This window comes from Peromyscus californicus, unplaced genomic scaffold (assembly GCF_007827085.1).
Source record: "Peromyscus californicus insignis strain IS unplaced genomic scaffold, ASM782708v3 Scaffold_7__1_contigs__length_154581171, whole genome shotgun sequence".
NCBI classification, from domain to species: domain Eukaryota; kingdom Metazoa; phylum Chordata; class Mammalia; order Rodentia; family Cricetidae; genus Peromyscus; species Peromyscus californicus.
Window position 1 is genome coordinate 101,193,520 of NW_026294595.1, and position 15,910 is coordinate 101,209,429.

A 15,910-nucleotide genomic window follows, 5' to 3' on the forward strand; every position below is an offset into this window, starting at 1 on the left:
AAACAGGGTTTTATTAAACAAGAGAGAAACATGGTCAGAGCTGTTTGAAAATGGTTACTTGGGTGGGTGAATGGCTGGGCAGGTAAAGGCACTGGCCAAATACACCTGGTGACTTGAGTTCGATCCCTGGAAAGGGTTCCATAAGAACCAGCCTCACAAAGTTGTCCTTTAACCTTCATACATGTGCTAGGCATGTGATGTGCCCACATGCCACACGGTATACACACACATACTTTTACCAATGAGGAAAATGTTAAATGCTCACTCTCAGCACAGTGAGGAAGTAACTAGAAACGGAACAAAAGAGGTGAGCAGGCAGTGGGAGGCTTTGCTGGCGTTCTGGAAGAAAGAATGATGTTAGGTATAGGCTTCCTGGTAGTCTCAGAGATGGAGGTAAAGCTGTGTGCGATTTTACCAGGCAGCAGACTTTTGTGGGAAGAACACGGCCTAGAACTGTCAGCTGACTGCTTTTACAGCTGTTTGGAGAGTGAAGGGAAGCCATGTTTGTGCGCATCATACATTCATTTTTGGCCATGTTGGGTATGATGTATTATGGGCCACTTATGTGGAGATGGGCAGGGAGTAGTTGGGTGTGTAGGAATGGAGCTTCAGTCTCCTGTCAGGTCTAGGTGCTATGGTTGAGCATTAAGACATGTTAACTCTTCGGAGCATAGAACACCTCATTGCAAACTAAAACTGAAGTAATACTCCTAAATTTTGCTGAGGCAGGAAGATTATGGCCTACGGGCAAGACCTTGCCTCAAAAACAAGACACGAGCCGGGCGGTGGTGGCGCACGCCTTTAATCCCAGCACTCGGGAGGCAGAGCCAGGTGGATCTCTGTGAGTTCAAGGCCAGCCTGGGCTACCAAGTGAGTTCCAGGAAAAGGCGCAAAGCTACACAGAGAAACCCTGTCTCGAAAAACCAAAAAAAAAAAAAAAAAAAAAAAGACACGAAAAGCATGTTTTGTTCCTTTTGTGTTTGTCTAGGTTGATCGTACAAAAAAACCAGTAGTGAAGTTGCCTGAAGATCATAGAATAAAATCTGAAAATACAGATCAGAATGGGAAAGTTCTTCCTGACCGTTCCACCAAGCCAGTATTTCCCCCGACTGCCATGTTAACAGATGAAGAAAAGGCCCGTATTCATGAAGAAACTGCCCTTCTCATGGAGAAAAACAAGCAGGAGAAGGAGCTTTGGGAAAGGCAACAGAAGGAGCAGAAAGAGAAGCTGAGGAGGGAGGAACAGGAGCGTACAGCTGGAAAGATACAGGACTCGGAAGAACGTGACGTCAGTGAGAATCAGCCAAAGGACGGCCTGGAGAAGAGAGACAGCAAACAGACCAAGACGGAAGAAAAAGAGCCCTCAGCAGACAGGGGCCAGGAAGCCACGGGAACGAAAAGACAAAGTAAGAGTGAGCTTGAGGCTTCTGATGCCAAGATGTGTGTGGAGAGTAAAAGGTGCCCCACACCAGGAGTGCAGAAGAGGCCAGCGGATGTGTCCCCTGCGTCTGTGTCAGGAGAGCTGAGTGCAAGCAAGGTAGGTAAAACCCATGGTAGATGTGTTGAAAATGGCGGTATAGCGGCCTTCCACAACAGGACAGGCATTCTGCAGAGTGCACTACAGGGTGAGAAGTTGTCCTGATCCATTGGTATTTGCTTCCCTGCTCTCCTTTGGGGCCTGTGATGATGTACATTAAATGATTGGTTGGCAATAGAATTTTTTGTCTGTAAAGTGCCATACCTATTTAGTTATTGCTAGACAGAGCTATATTCGTTTGTGTGTTGGTGTGTAACCATCAAAAGACTAGGATGAAATACAATTTCATGATAGAGAAGGTACCAATAGGTTAAGTTAGTTTTTGTCTACTTAGAATGTGTAGTCAGTAACATCTATACCTGACATTTATCTTTGCATATAATCCTATTTTTGGTCAGGTCTATGTGATTTTGTTTCTTGTAGTACATTTTAAATCAGTGTCACTTTTTCCTTTCCTTGACTGCATATTCAAAAATTGATTGCCTTAATTTTGGAGGGTATGTTCCTGAAATGATATGCTTTTAATTTGTCTTCACTGTGCGGTTAACAGTTCCTTTCCTTTGGAACACTGTGTAACAAACAGCAGGAACACTAACAGCTCATACAAGTAAATAGAGAACAGTTTTGCTAGTACATAAATGACTTCTATGGAAGCAAAGTCCTACCTTATAGAACGTCAGATTTTATACCATTCAAACAGTGCTTTAGGCACATTTTCCAAATTAACAACCCATGGTAATACTGTGCTTAGGGAACATGTGGGGACCTCACCATAGAGGAACAGAAGATCTTACTAGCTGGGTGTACTGTGCATGCCTTGTAGCCTCAGCTCACTCAGATAGTGTCACTTAAGCCCACAGAGGTTTATATATATCAATAGTGTGATGGGGAAACAGAATCATTGATACAAAGCAAGGTAGACATGCTGCTGATCCTCTGCTGATCCAGCTTCTGTTCTCCTCAAGGCCAAAGGGGACCAACTGCAAGCCACTTTCCGCAGCCTGACCTGGTCTCCTTACCCCAAGAAAGAGCCCAACCCCTCTCTCTCTCCTCTTAAGCGATCACATAGCAGACAAGACAATGCACATAGAGTCAGATACCTCAAAAGCCATTGATTGAATGGAATGAGTTCCCACAGTACTTCCCCTTTTTTGTCTAAGAAGGTTGTAAACCAAAAACAAAGTTAATATACAGTAAGAACAATTACCAGGTATTGTCTAGAAGAAAGAAAAGGTAATAACATAAAGAAAAATGGAACTACAACCAACAAGAACAACATCAAGCAAGAAACACATCCTAAATGTCCATGCCAAAGGTAATTGGCAAGTTACAGAGATTACTCCAATAGCTGTCCTATCCCGAGGAATCTAAATCTTGTACCTGATATGCTCCTAGCTAAAATACAAGAGAATTGTTAACTGTAACTATTTAGTCTTCAACCCCATGAAAGTCCTAAGAAGGAAAGTAATATTACCTGAGTAAGCGGGAAGTGCAAGCAAGCAAGTTCCAAAACATGCAAGGAATGACAGAAACAGCTGGCTGCCTGGTCTGTTTCCACAATACCCGTGAGTTCACTCTGAGAGGAAAGCTAACCAGAATACAGCCCCTGTGAAAAAAATTTTTAAACACTTACAATTAAAGAAATGAAGTTCTTACTTAAGATACATTTAAATGCTTCAAAACACTCGAGGTATGCCGAGTATTCCCCAACATTTCTTATTCATAGTGGTAACCCCATAAGGTAGTGAGTTTGCAGGTGAAACTGAGGTCAAAGGTGGTTGTTTGCCTAAAATTGCATAGGTAGTGAAATTTGAAAGCCCCTTTCCCCCCTTTATGTACGGGAGACAGTCTTTAGAATTTAACGTTTTCGTGTTTGTGGAGTCATTTGTGGTGCCATGAATACCCTGCAGCCTAAATGGCCCTCAGATTATGACATAGTTTTAGAATATGCTTAACAACTTTTTTTTAAAAGTTCATATTGCATTTTATATTCTCTTTTTTTTGTTTGGTTTTTTTTTTTGTTTTTTTTTTGTTTTGGTTTTTCGAGACAGGGTTTCTCTGTGTAGCTTTGCGCCTTTCCTGGAACTCACTTGGTAGCCCAGGCTGGCCTCGAACTCACAGAGATCCGCCTGCCTCTGCCTCCCGAGTGCTGGGATTAAAGGCGTGCGCCACCACCGCCCGGCTATATTCTCTTTTTAAAACTAGAAGCAATATGTATTAATATGCTGTAAGAGACCATCCCGGACTTTCATAGTGAGTTTCAGGCCCGCTTGAGCTACAGTGTGAGACCCTGTCTCAAAATAGATACACAAGATAAAATCAAAATGAATTATTTGAAGCCCGGCAGTGATGAATCACATCATTAATCCTAGCACTCAGGAGGCAGAGGCAGGTGGATCTCTATGGGCTTTCATAGTGAGTTCAAGGCCATCCTGGTCAACAGAGTGAGTTCCAGGATAGCCAGGGCTACCCTGTCTCAAAAAACAAACAAACGAAAAGGAATTCTTGGAAAGAAACTGTGCTGTAAAATGGATTTGGGAGCTAGTGAGGTGAGATGGGTCTGCAGGCAAGGATGCTTGCTGCCCAGTGGTGACCTGAGTTTAACAGCTGGAACCCACATGGTGTAGAGGGAGAGGGAGGGAGCCAGCTCCTGCAAATTGTTTTCTGACTTCCGCCCATGAGCTGCAGGGCACATATACACATGTGAGCGCATACATACACAATGTAAAAGAAGTTTTTAATAAATGGACATTGCATTTTGAATATGAAATTCTATACTTCATCATTCTCTTGAATATATTTAAAAATATATTAAGAGTTCAGTCCTTTTTAAGTTCATGAAAACCATATAGGATGTAAGCAATAGAGTCTGTGAGAGTGTGGTGAATATACACTAATAATTAACATTTTATTCTGTATTACAATCAGTGCTTCACATTCTGTTTAGTTTTTTGTTTTTTCTTCACTGATTAATTTTTCTCTTTGGTGGTAGGAAATCCCAATTGGACTCAAACTATCAATTTTAAACTTGACAATAAATAGAATACAATTTCTAGAGAGACCTCAAGTTTTTCTTTTTCTCCATTTTTATTTTCAATCTGATGGATTTGATATCTTAATTGAAATATAATTTGCATATTATAAATTCACCTGTTCATAGCATAGTTGGTGACTTAAGAATTTACAGACTAGCTGGGTATGATTGGGCACACCTTTCATCCTAGTATGAGAAGGAAGAGGCAGGCAGTCTCTGAATTTAAGGTCAGCCTAGTCTATATAAAGAGCTCCAGAACAGCAAGGACTACATACACAGAGACCCTGTCTCAAAAAACCACAAGAAAAAAAAGATAAAAGTACATGAAATTATTAACACTATCCAATCTTAGAACATTTCCACTACACCAAAAAGATTACTGTGTCCATGTCCTGTACTACCCTAAAGCTCCAGATAACCTGAATCTGTTGCCTCCATTGATCTGTCTTTTCTGAGATAGTCTTTAGCAGCTGACTTCTTTCATCTAGAGCGGTGGTTCTCAATCTTTCTAATGCTGTGACTCTTTAATACAGTTCCTCATGTTGTGGTGCCCCCCCACCATAAAATTGTTTTGTTGCTACTTTATACTGTAATTTTGCTACTGTTATGAATCATAATGTAATATCTGATATGCAGGATATCTGATATGCAATCCCCAAAGGGATTGTTACCCACAAGTCAAGAACTACTAATCTAACACTTAGACATATATACAGGCAAAATATGTGTGGATCTTTTCCCTGTATGCCTTTTGCATGTATGTCTATGCCCCACATGCATACTGCCCTTAAGGAGGGCAGAAGAGCGCATCTCTTGGGACTGGAGTCATAGACAGTTATAAGCCACCTTGTGGGTGCTGGGAATCTTCCTCTGGAAGAGCAGCCAGAACTCTTAATCATAAGCCATGTCTCCAACCCCTCACCTAGCATAGTTTTCTATAGTAATTCATGTTGTAGCATCTATTGGTAGTTTGTTCCTTCGTGCAGTTGAGTATTACAGGCTCAGCACACACTGCTCATGAGTTTGGATTACCTAGATGTTTGCATTGTTTTTTTGGAGTTGTTTTGAATAATGCTACTGTGGACATTTGTGTCGCTGTATTTGTTACTTTTGAGTGAATACTTAGGAGTGGAAATCTTTTCTGCCTGTTTTTTAAGAAACTTGACAACGCCAGGCGATGGCTTGCACCTTTAATCTCAGCACTCAGGAGGCAGAGACAGGCCGATCTCTGAGTTGAGGCCAGCCTGGTCTACAAAGCGAGTTCCTAGACAGCGAGTGCTACACATAGAAACCCTGTCTTGAAAAACAAAACAAAACAAAAAGAGAAACTTAAAAACAAAAAAACAACAAAAAGGCTTGCCAAAGTGTTTTCCAAAGCAACTACTCATTTTACACCTGTCAGTACATATTTGCATCCTAGCAAAACATTACAAAGATCATAAGTTGTAGCTTATAGTTTTAATGTACATTTTCCTAATGACGGTGATATCTCATTACTTCTTCCATATCCGTGGTATAGGACTTAATGTTTATCTTTGCTTTGGGTTTTCTGAGACAGTCTCATAGAGCCCAAGCCAACCTTGAACTGGTGACCTTATTGCCTCTACATTCCAGGAGGTGAGATGATAAGCATGCACTATCACACCCAGGTTATCTATCTTTGACAAAATGTATATTCAAATCATAGCCAACTTTTAAATTAGATTGCTAGTTTTTACTGAGCTATATGAATTTATAACATTCTGAAATAAGATTTGTAAATATTTTTTCTACTTTGAGGATTGTCTTTCATTTACTAAGGAAATCTTACAAACAAATGGTTCTAAAGATAGCAGCCTCTGTAGTTGATATAGAGGTTGATGCTCCAGAGCACTGACCTGTATTTACTTACATAGAATACTTGGTTATTTCTATAAAATGGATATAGAAGAAGCTATTTTAGGAGGGCAAGATGGTTTAGAATAGCCCATGAGATAATCATTGGATTGGTTTCCTTACTTGTCTCCATTGCTCTTTCTCCTCACTGACCACCATGGAGAGCCGCCTCCCCACACTGCCGTGCACTCACCACCAGGCTTGTGTGCACACTCACCACCAGGCTTGTGTGCACACTCATTGCTCTTTCTCCTCACTGACCACCATGGAGAGCCACCTCCCCACACTGCCGTGCACTCACCACCAGGCTTGTGTGCACACTCACCACCAGGCTTGTGTGCACACTCATTGCTCTTTCTCCTCACTGACCACCATGGAGGGCCACCTCCCCACACTGTCGTGCACTCACCACCAGGCTTGTGTGCACACTCATTGCAAAGTAACAACTCTGTTAGTTTTAGGAACTGCTGTGTGACAGAGAAGAGCCACACAGTTGTCAGTGCACTGGTTCTCCCAAGAGGCCGTAGCGTTTTCGTGTTCTCCAGCCTCTCGGTGTGTGTAGTGATTACTCTGCTCCCTCCTGGCTAGCAGCTGGAGTCACAGTCTCTGCTTCCTGATGACTTCTCGGCTGTTTTTGGAAAGCTCTAGAAATGTTAGCACATTTTTCCTTTTAATTCACACTCCTTTAACCCTTGGCATAGTCGACTTTGAGAAACACAAAACTGCCTTCATCTTAGACTTTGCCTTTAAAAATATGAAAGGCAGTCAAGACAGGGTTTCTTTTAATTCTTCAGTGTAAGTACTTTAGGTTTGTGAATGGACATTTTTAATTGGAAAGTCAGGTTATTGTTTTTCTTTTGTCTAATGTAATACTGTTTATTAACTTCAAAAATATTTCAGCATTCTAAACATACAAAAAAATAACAGAATGTTGCAAATTGCGTTTAGGTACAGAGGGTTCTTGAAATTTCATTGATGCAGTAGTTCCTTGCTTTGCTGACAATGATGAGTTCTACAGTTTGTTTAAAAACAGTTTAAAAGCTACGGCACTTAACTAAGGAAAAAAATCCAAACACTTCTCATGCCAGCTGACCCCCCCTTTTCCACAACTAAGAATGTCAGCAGAATGCTATGCCACCATATACAAAAACAAGACAACCTGAAGCGAAATGGATGCCCACCGCAGTATCAGCAGGTCCAGCCTCACAGTGCACGTCCTGAGCTACGGCCCCCTCCAAAAGGCACCTTCCCCTCACAGCCTTCTCGCCAACAAGGAATCTGTCTGGGTTGTTTTGTTCTCTTTACAAACTATAGGTACGTACGGTGACAGCTCAGACTTTCTGGCCAGTAACCAACCATATAGTTAACACTACCTCACGAGTTGAAAACAGAGTACCGGAAACATCTTCAGATGCCTTGTCACACCAACAGCAAAGTGCACAGAGTGAGGAGAACACCAGAGTGCCTTTGCATTTTAAAAATGTTTGGAGCTATGTACAACATTGATACAGTTTCAGGGCGCTCCGGACACCCACGGCCACTTCATGTAAACCACGGACACTCTGAGAAACTACAATATGATCGTGATCAAATTTTGTAATTAAACCTAACAAGGGCAATAGACACAGCTCAAATAAGAGATGTGTCAGTCACGGCGCTCTCCTACTGTAAGGTATTCATTCACAAGGAGACAAGAGTTTTTATTCATTTTCCTCCTCCTCCTCCTCTTCCTCTTCCACCTTTTTCTGGGCAATTTTAGCAGGACCTTTGGCGCCATTGAATTGCCCTTTAGACTTACAGTCAGCAACATCCTTCTCATACTTGTCCTTCAGTTTTGCGGCCTTGGTAATGTAAGACTGCTTTTCACTGTCACTTAGGTTATTCCACATCTCACCAAGCTTTTTTACCACATCTCCAATGGAGATGCCAGGATTTGTAGATTTTTTTCTTGGGGTGGAATTCAGAGCAGAATAAGAAAAATCCAGACGGTGGTCTTTTGGGGGCATTGGGGTCCTTCTTGCCTCATTTAGCTGCTCCATAATCTTTCATTTCCTGATCATAGCATACTTTATCCGCCTTTGCCATTTCATCAAACTTTGATTTCTCTCTGCCGAACATTGCCTTCTACCTACCTCTCAGAGCACTTCTTGGAAAACTCTGCAAAATTGACTGGGACCTCTGGGTTTTTCTTCTTATATTCTTCCCTGCATGTCTGCACGAAGAAGGCATAAGCAGACATCTTGCCCTTTGGTTTCTTGGGGTGACCTTTAGCCGTCCTGACTGTATTGTTCGCTAGTCTCAGATTACTGTTTTTCAAACTAGGCTCAACGAGAACCTTTGACAAGAGCTCGGAGTGAAGAAATGGGAAGAATTGTACCAGGACTGCCTTCAGGTTGGGCCAAGGTAAAAGTCAGAGCTCTCAATGGAAGTACAGGTCACTTGGTTTTCAGAAGTACTCTTCTCTAGTTGTCACTTCTGCTTTGTTAGCGAGAACATGAACTCTTCCCCCTGATTAGTGCAGAAATCTCCTAATACCCATCCTCAGGTGCTGCTTGTCACATATGAGCACCCTGGCAGTAGAATTTTGAAATTTAATATTCCATAAAAGCAAGCCTAAATTTCTTTGAAAGTTTGCAAAGTGATTACTACTTTTATTCAAATTATTTTAGGGACCAAATAATTGATAGAGTTTGTGCTTAGCAAATTCAGGGCCCCAGCTTCAACCCTGAGTGCACACACATGTGCTGACCCAGAAGTGAATGTTGCAGTGGGGAGGCGCCGTAATGACTTCAGTGCTTCTCTGATGGTTTACCTTTTTGTTTGTTTTTCTTTTCCAAGTTTCTTGATCCAATCACTGGAACCTTCCGTTACTATCATTCACCCACCAACACGGTTCATATGTATCCACCTGAGATGGCTCCTTCGTCTGTACCTCCTTCCACCCCTCCTACTCACAAAGTCAAGCCCCAGATCCCGGCCGAGCGCGACAGGGAGCCATCTAAACTGAAGCGTTCCTACTCCTCCCCAGACATCACTCAGGCCCTGCAGGAGGAGGAAAGGAGGAGGCCAGCAGTGACCCCAGCAGTCAACCGGGAAAACAAGTAAGCTTTCCCCTTTCTAGAACTAAGACAGTGCCAGGGTTTAAATCTGTCTAAATGTCACCACATAAGAGTTTCAGTCTCAGAGGAGTCTGTTGTTATGGTGGAAGGAAAAATAAGAAACCAATGAGATGTCCTTGTCTTTCCCTCCCAATGCTAACTTAATATGTGAGGGGGTAATGAATTTTGTATTGATGGAGACATGAAAGAGTTACATATATTGTTACAGCGCTTAGGCAGCGTCATGCCCCAGGCATCACTCATCTTTCATAGATCATAATTAATTTTTAATTTTATTAATGAAGGAAAAGTATGTGTGTGTTTCTGTGCGAGAGAAAGAGAGAGAGAGATTTCAGTTCTCTCATCTATCATGTGGGTCCTGAGGATTGAACTCAGGTCATCAGGCTTGGTAAGCAAGAGCCTTTATCCACTGAGCTCTCTCATCACCCAAGAAGGTAATTTATAGGATTGCTGAGTTGGCAGTACTCAATTTCCAGCCTTTGTTTCTCTCAACAGTCATGGAGGAATACAGTCTCTTGTCTGTAAAAATGCAGGTACCATAATGTCTCCTTTCTTGTTCTCATCCCTGCTCACAGGGTTATCAGCAGGTTTCAGTTTCTCAGAGTAGCACATTATTTGTGTTTCTCTCCATGACTGATGGGGACTGGTCACTTGGGGGTTGGGGGTGGGGGGTGGAAATGCAGCTGGCTTTCATGTCCACAGTTTCTGGGTGTGGCTCAGTTGGCAGAGTGCCTGCTTAATGTGCCCGAATCCTGGGGTTTGATCCCCAGCACTGCATATAAGGCAGCCATGATGAGGGATACCTATAAGAACAGCACTCTGGAAATGGAGACCGGAGGGGTAGAAGTTCAAGGTCATCCTCAGCCATATAACAAGTTTGAGGCTAGCCTGGACTGCATGAGACATGCCTCAAAAAACAAAAGCAAGAACATATTGAGTGGTTTCTGCATCTAGGGACTTAACCAATAAGGGATCAAGAATAATTGGAGGTGAGGGCTGTAGAAGTAGTGAATACCAGCTATTTATGTTGTATCAGGCATTATGAATAATTAAAAGTGGTTTAAAGGAAACAGGAAGGTGTATACAGGTCAATGCAGACACCATAGCATTTGTCTCAGGCATGGAATATCCTCGAATACTGTTACTGTAGAGGTCTTGAATACTCGTTTGGTGTATGTATAAATAAGTGACAGGTTTTTTTTTTTCATGTATTATACACTATTTGTTAATTATTAAGAATTTTCTATTTATTTTTTCTGATACATCCCAAGGAAGCAATTGGTCACTTTCCTGAGACCTCACCCTCCTAGGGAGAGACCTATTTGAAAGAGCTTTTAGAGTTAGTACAATTCAGATGTTAGAAATCTTCACATCATGATGTTATTAAAGTTCATTAATTTGGCAGTGTTTTGATGCTATCTCATATACAGTTCATATATATATATATATATATATTATAAAAAGACACATGAACAGAGAAGGAGCATGTAGAGAAAATTGGGATAGTTTGGTGTTTTCCCTATTCCCCTCAAGGGTAGGGAATACTAAGTGGGACTCAGCAAGACAAGGAACCATCCACCTCACTGCAGAGCTCTGGACACATGCACAGGAGTCAGGGGCACCTCCAGCCCAGTAGTACCCGGCAGAGCCCAGCAGATGCCTCTTTCTGTCCAGAATGGCCTTCATTTTGAATGAAGTGTGACCATCCATGTGTGACTTAGTGGCTGCAGTCGTAGTTAGGTAATAGTACCCAGACGATCTCTGTCTCATTCGAGGCCTGTTTTATGATTAGTATATACTTTCATCTTATTTATGTTTAATTTATTTTATTTGCAAGAGTGTAAATATCTGCCTCTTTATTTTTTAAATATTTATTTTATGTGTGGGAGTGTTTTGTGTCATGTATGTCTGTGTACCATGGAATCCAACCCAGATCTGCTGGGAGAGCAGCAGTCCAGCCATCTTTCCAGCGCCGCTCCCCCCCCCTTTAATTCTTAAATGTATAATATCTACTACAATGTAAATGCGGTGCAAATACAGTAGTGAGGAAATACTGACAAGAAAAATGCCTGCCACACTCAGTTCAGACACTCCCCTCCTCTCCCCACCCCAAACTCCGTCTCCTCACTGCTTCCTTCTGTCTTCAGTAATCCTTTCATATCTCATGCGTTCTGTTGCTCTCCCCAACTGCATTTCCTTAGTTTCTTTTTTCTTGTCTGGTGGGTTTCTTTCTACTCGCTTTTACTGCCACTTAAATATACTATTTCATGTTTAGCAGCTGTGATCTACATATGAGAGAACACACGACATATTTGTCCTCTATAATTAATGTATAGTTTATAAGTACACATGATTTTGTTTTATTCTCTAATGTTTTGGTTGAGTTGGGAGTATTTCGTAATGCTAACCTCTCTGGGCTCCTTGGAGAGGTTTGAAAGAGCTTTCTCTCATTGGGCAGTAGCTCAGTCTGTGGAAGCTAGAGAACCTCTCTCAGGCCACCTGTAGAATCAAGAATTGACAGAGGTTGTAGGCATGTTTCATTTCATGGGAGGATCCTGGAACACAGAGTTGACCTAATTGCTAAATGTCTCAGAGAACACAGAGTTTAGCGTGTGGATTGTGAACAGGCTATCATGGCACCGCTGCTCCCGCAGTCTGCCATCCTTCGGCATGGACTCAAGTGGAGATGCTCTGCATAAAGCATCTTGTTCTTTCTTCCTTAGGCCCAAAGCTGAGATCTCAAGACTTTCTGCTTCTCAGATTCGGAACCTCAATCCTGTGTTTGGGGGATCCGGACCAGCTCTTACTGGACTTCGTAATTTGGGAAATACTTGTTACATGAACTCAATATTGCAGTGCCTGTGTAACGCTCCACACTTGGCTGATTATTTCAACCGAAACTGCTACCAGGATGATATCAACAGGTAAAGGAACATTTCACTTCTGCACTACCTGGTTTTTTGTACAAACCAGGGCGTACATGCCGAGGTCGGAGGACAACTTTAGGAATTGGCTCCCTCTAGTGTAGACTCTAGGATCAAGTCAGGTTGCCAGCTTACATGGTGGGAACCTTTACCTGCTGAGCTTATTTTTTCATAGTTTAGAGATTGAGAGTCCAAGATGAGCATGTCAGTGTCTCTCATCTGTGCTGTCCCTGTGTAGCAGGAGGTGGAAGGGCACAGGGTGAGCCCCTTCATTATGCCCTTTTTCAGCAAACCCAATCCCAATTACTAGGTCATGTCCTTGCCTGTCACCTCTGAAGGCCCTTTTTTTTTCTTTTGTGTATTTATGCATGTGTCTTTAGGAGTGCACGTGTGAGTGTAGGTATCCGAGGAGTCCAGAAGAGACCTCCAGATCCCCTGGAACTAGAGTTATGGATAATTTTGAGCCACCATCTGAGTGCTAGGAATCAAACCTGGGTCTTATGTGAGAGCAGCAATTCCTCTTACTAATACTGAGCCATCTCTGTAGCCCCATAAGGGCCTGTTCCTAGTCTGTGTGCAATACCTAAATTTTAGAGGGACATACTCAGACTTGCCACTCAGCTTCAGAAGAGTCAAGTTAGTAAAAGAAAATTATCTTTATCTGCAAGAATACCGGATAGTTATCTCAGCTCTGGTCATAAAGGACGAACAAGATGGTAGACACCGTCAGGGTTACACCTTCCATCTTTGACTGCAGCCTGTTGATGAGTGTAAGGAGCAGGGCTTGCAGCCAGGATAAGGAAACAAGTTGGATGACCACAGCAAAGTCAGGTTCAGACATGTTTGACCCAGGCCTGCAGGTGAGTGGTTCCTTTGTGTGCTGTGCGTGTAGTTTCGTACTGATACCAAGAGCCCACTATAACTTTAAAATCTTTTTCCTTTATTATTTTTGTTAATTTTATTTGCACAGGTCAAATCTGTTGGGGCATAAAGGTGAAGTGGCAGAAGAATTTGGTATAATCATGAAAGCGCTGTGGACAGGACAGTATAGATACATCAGTCCAAAAGACTTCAAAGTCACCATTGGGAAGATAAACGACCAGTTTGCAGGATCCAGCCAGCAAGATTCACAGGAACTGCTTCTGTTCCTCATGGATGGCCTCCATGAGGATCTAAATAAGGTAAGAATGGGCTCTCCTAAGCTCCCCTTGCTTGCTCTTCGTAGGAGTTTAAAGCCCATTCACCATCGGTCCTTCTTCAGAGACAATGACTGTACTAAGCATGTGTCTGCTGAGCCCCCCAGAACAAACCCGAGCGTTTGCACTTAAAGAGTGAAACATGTTAGGACTGGACCCCTGTCTCAACATAAAATTTATTTTTATTGTGCATAAACCCATTTCCTGGGGTGGTTTTTATTTTTATTTTTATTTTATTTTATTTTTTTTTGGTTTTTCGAGACAGGGTTTCTCTGTGTAGCTTTGCGCCTTTCCTGGAACTCACTCGGTAGCCCAGGCTGGCCTCGAACTCCCAGAGATCCACCTGGCTCTGCCTCCCGAGTGCTGGGATTAAAGGCGTGCGCCACCACCGCCCGGCTTGGTTTTTTTTTTTAAACGATTTTTTTTCTTTTTTTGTTTTTTGGAGACAGGATTTCTCTGTGTAGTTTTGGTGCCTGTCCTGGATCTCGCTCTGTAGACCAGGCTGGCCTCGAACTCACAGAGACCCACCTGCCTCTGCCTCCCGAGTGCTGGGATTAAAGGCAAGTGCCACCATCTCCTGGCCTTTACAATATTTTTGAATAATTATTTTTTTAATGATTTTTTTTTCATGGAGTATAATTTAACACTTGTGGTAACATGCCATGTTTTGGATTCTTAGATTAGGAATGTGCGACCCAGATTTGAAAAGTAGTGTATAGTTATTTCCTCAAGTACTAATAAGAAATGTTGAACAATTTACAAACGGTGAAGTGGCTGTGGGAGGTGTTCTTGTGATCCTCATGCTTATGAAAGCAAAGTCCTGGTTGTATTAGACAAGTGTAGTCTGTACATCTTTGTTCTTTATATATTATTGCATATTTATGTGTTGTGTGTTATACTCTGGTGTTCTGAGACTTTCTTCCTACTAAAGAATTGCTCCATGAAACTAGGTGGTGCCTGGAAATAGCTTTCATTAAAGAAATGTCTTTACATAAACACCACCTCCATCTGTTCACAGCGTCTCTTAGCACCAAGCTGTGACCTGGTTCTTCAGAAAGCCTTGACGGTCATGGTTCTCAACTGAACATAAACATAAAAGTTCACTGTTGTGGTGGCTCACATCTAAGTCCAGTACTCAGGAGACTGAAGCAGGAAGATTGTTGCTTCAGGGACAGCCTGGGCTACATAGGGAGACTGTCTCAAGTGGTCAGGTCTATGTAAATTCTTGAATTGTAACCCTAATGCCTGGTTAGTGAGGTGTCGGCTGGGGTAGAAAGAAGCACTGGTAAAGCCAAGTCTGGTGGCCTCAGTTTGGTCCTCGAGACAAAAGTAAAGGAGGCAAGAGAGAACCAGCTTCACAGAATGTCCTCTGACCCCTCATGCACCTTGACACATGTGCCTGTACACATATCATACACACATACACCCTCGATAATAACAGTAAAATCATTTTAAAATGGCATTGACTTAAAACATCCTCAGTATATAGTATGTATAATAATGGGATTCGTTATGACGTGTTCACACATGTACAGAATGTCTTTCAAGCATTTCTACCCCCCTACTCTCTCTTGCCTCTTTCCCACTCTGGCTAATTCCCTTCCTCCTTTCATACTGTTTTTCTTGTAACTCAGTGAGTTTCATTACTGAGAATCACAGAGGCATAAATGAAGTTTGTTTCCTGGAAGTTTGTTTCCTGGAAGTTTGTTTGTGTAGCTTGTCAGTGGTATGTCACTGAAGAAAACATCTCTCCTTCCTCCACCAATCATTAACTATAAATCCTCAGGGGAGTCGTGGGGACACATGAACACCTTCCCTTTCTTGGTACTTACTGGTCAGTCCTGCTCAGCTCTGATATGGGCAGTCACGGCTGCTGACTTAAAGAGTGTAAATAGTTGTGTCATGCACACCTCTCTGCTGTTCCCTCCTTCCACTGTTCCTCCATGAACCTTAGTGTGGGTGATGTGTGTGATCCGTTTATGGCTGGGCATTTAGTAGTCATTTATTCTCAGTACATCGACCAGTCGCCACTGACCCTGCAAGAGTAGCCTCTACGCTTTAACTCAGTGTGTAGTCTACACTTCAGGCCTCTTACACACTTCAAGTAAAATGACATCCAGAAGGTGTGATAAAGGCCAGGCATGGTGGAGCACACCTTTAATCCTAACACTTGGGAGGCAGAGGCAGGCAGATCTGTGAGTTGAAAGCCAGCCAGGTCTACATAA

The 15,910-nt window shown here is 42.4% G+C and overlaps 1 protein-coding gene and 1 pseudogene across 1 annotated transcript in view; one reads left to right on the top strand and one right to left on the bottom strand.

Moving 5' to 3' along the window:
- Positions 1 to 15,910, top strand: part of Usp8 (ubiquitin specific peptidase 8) — a 57,550-nt gene that overhangs the window by 36,319 nt on the left and 5,321 nt on the right. Inside the window, exons 11-15 of the mRNA XM_052722906.1 lie at positions 989 to 1,537; positions 8,769 to 8,849; positions 9,285 to 9,547; positions 12,289 to 12,489; positions 13,460 to 13,670. Of these exons, the coding sequence (XP_052578866.1) occupies positions 989 to 1,537; positions 8,769 to 8,849; positions 9,285 to 9,547; positions 12,289 to 12,489; positions 13,460 to 13,670 (1,305 nt within the window). The remainder of the gene's footprint in view (positions 1 to 988; positions 1,538 to 8,768; positions 8,850 to 9,284; positions 9,548 to 12,288; positions 12,490 to 13,459; positions 13,671 to 15,910) is intronic.
- On the bottom strand, positions 1,544 to 8,762 carry LOC128100589 (high mobility group protein B3-like; annotated as a pseudogene).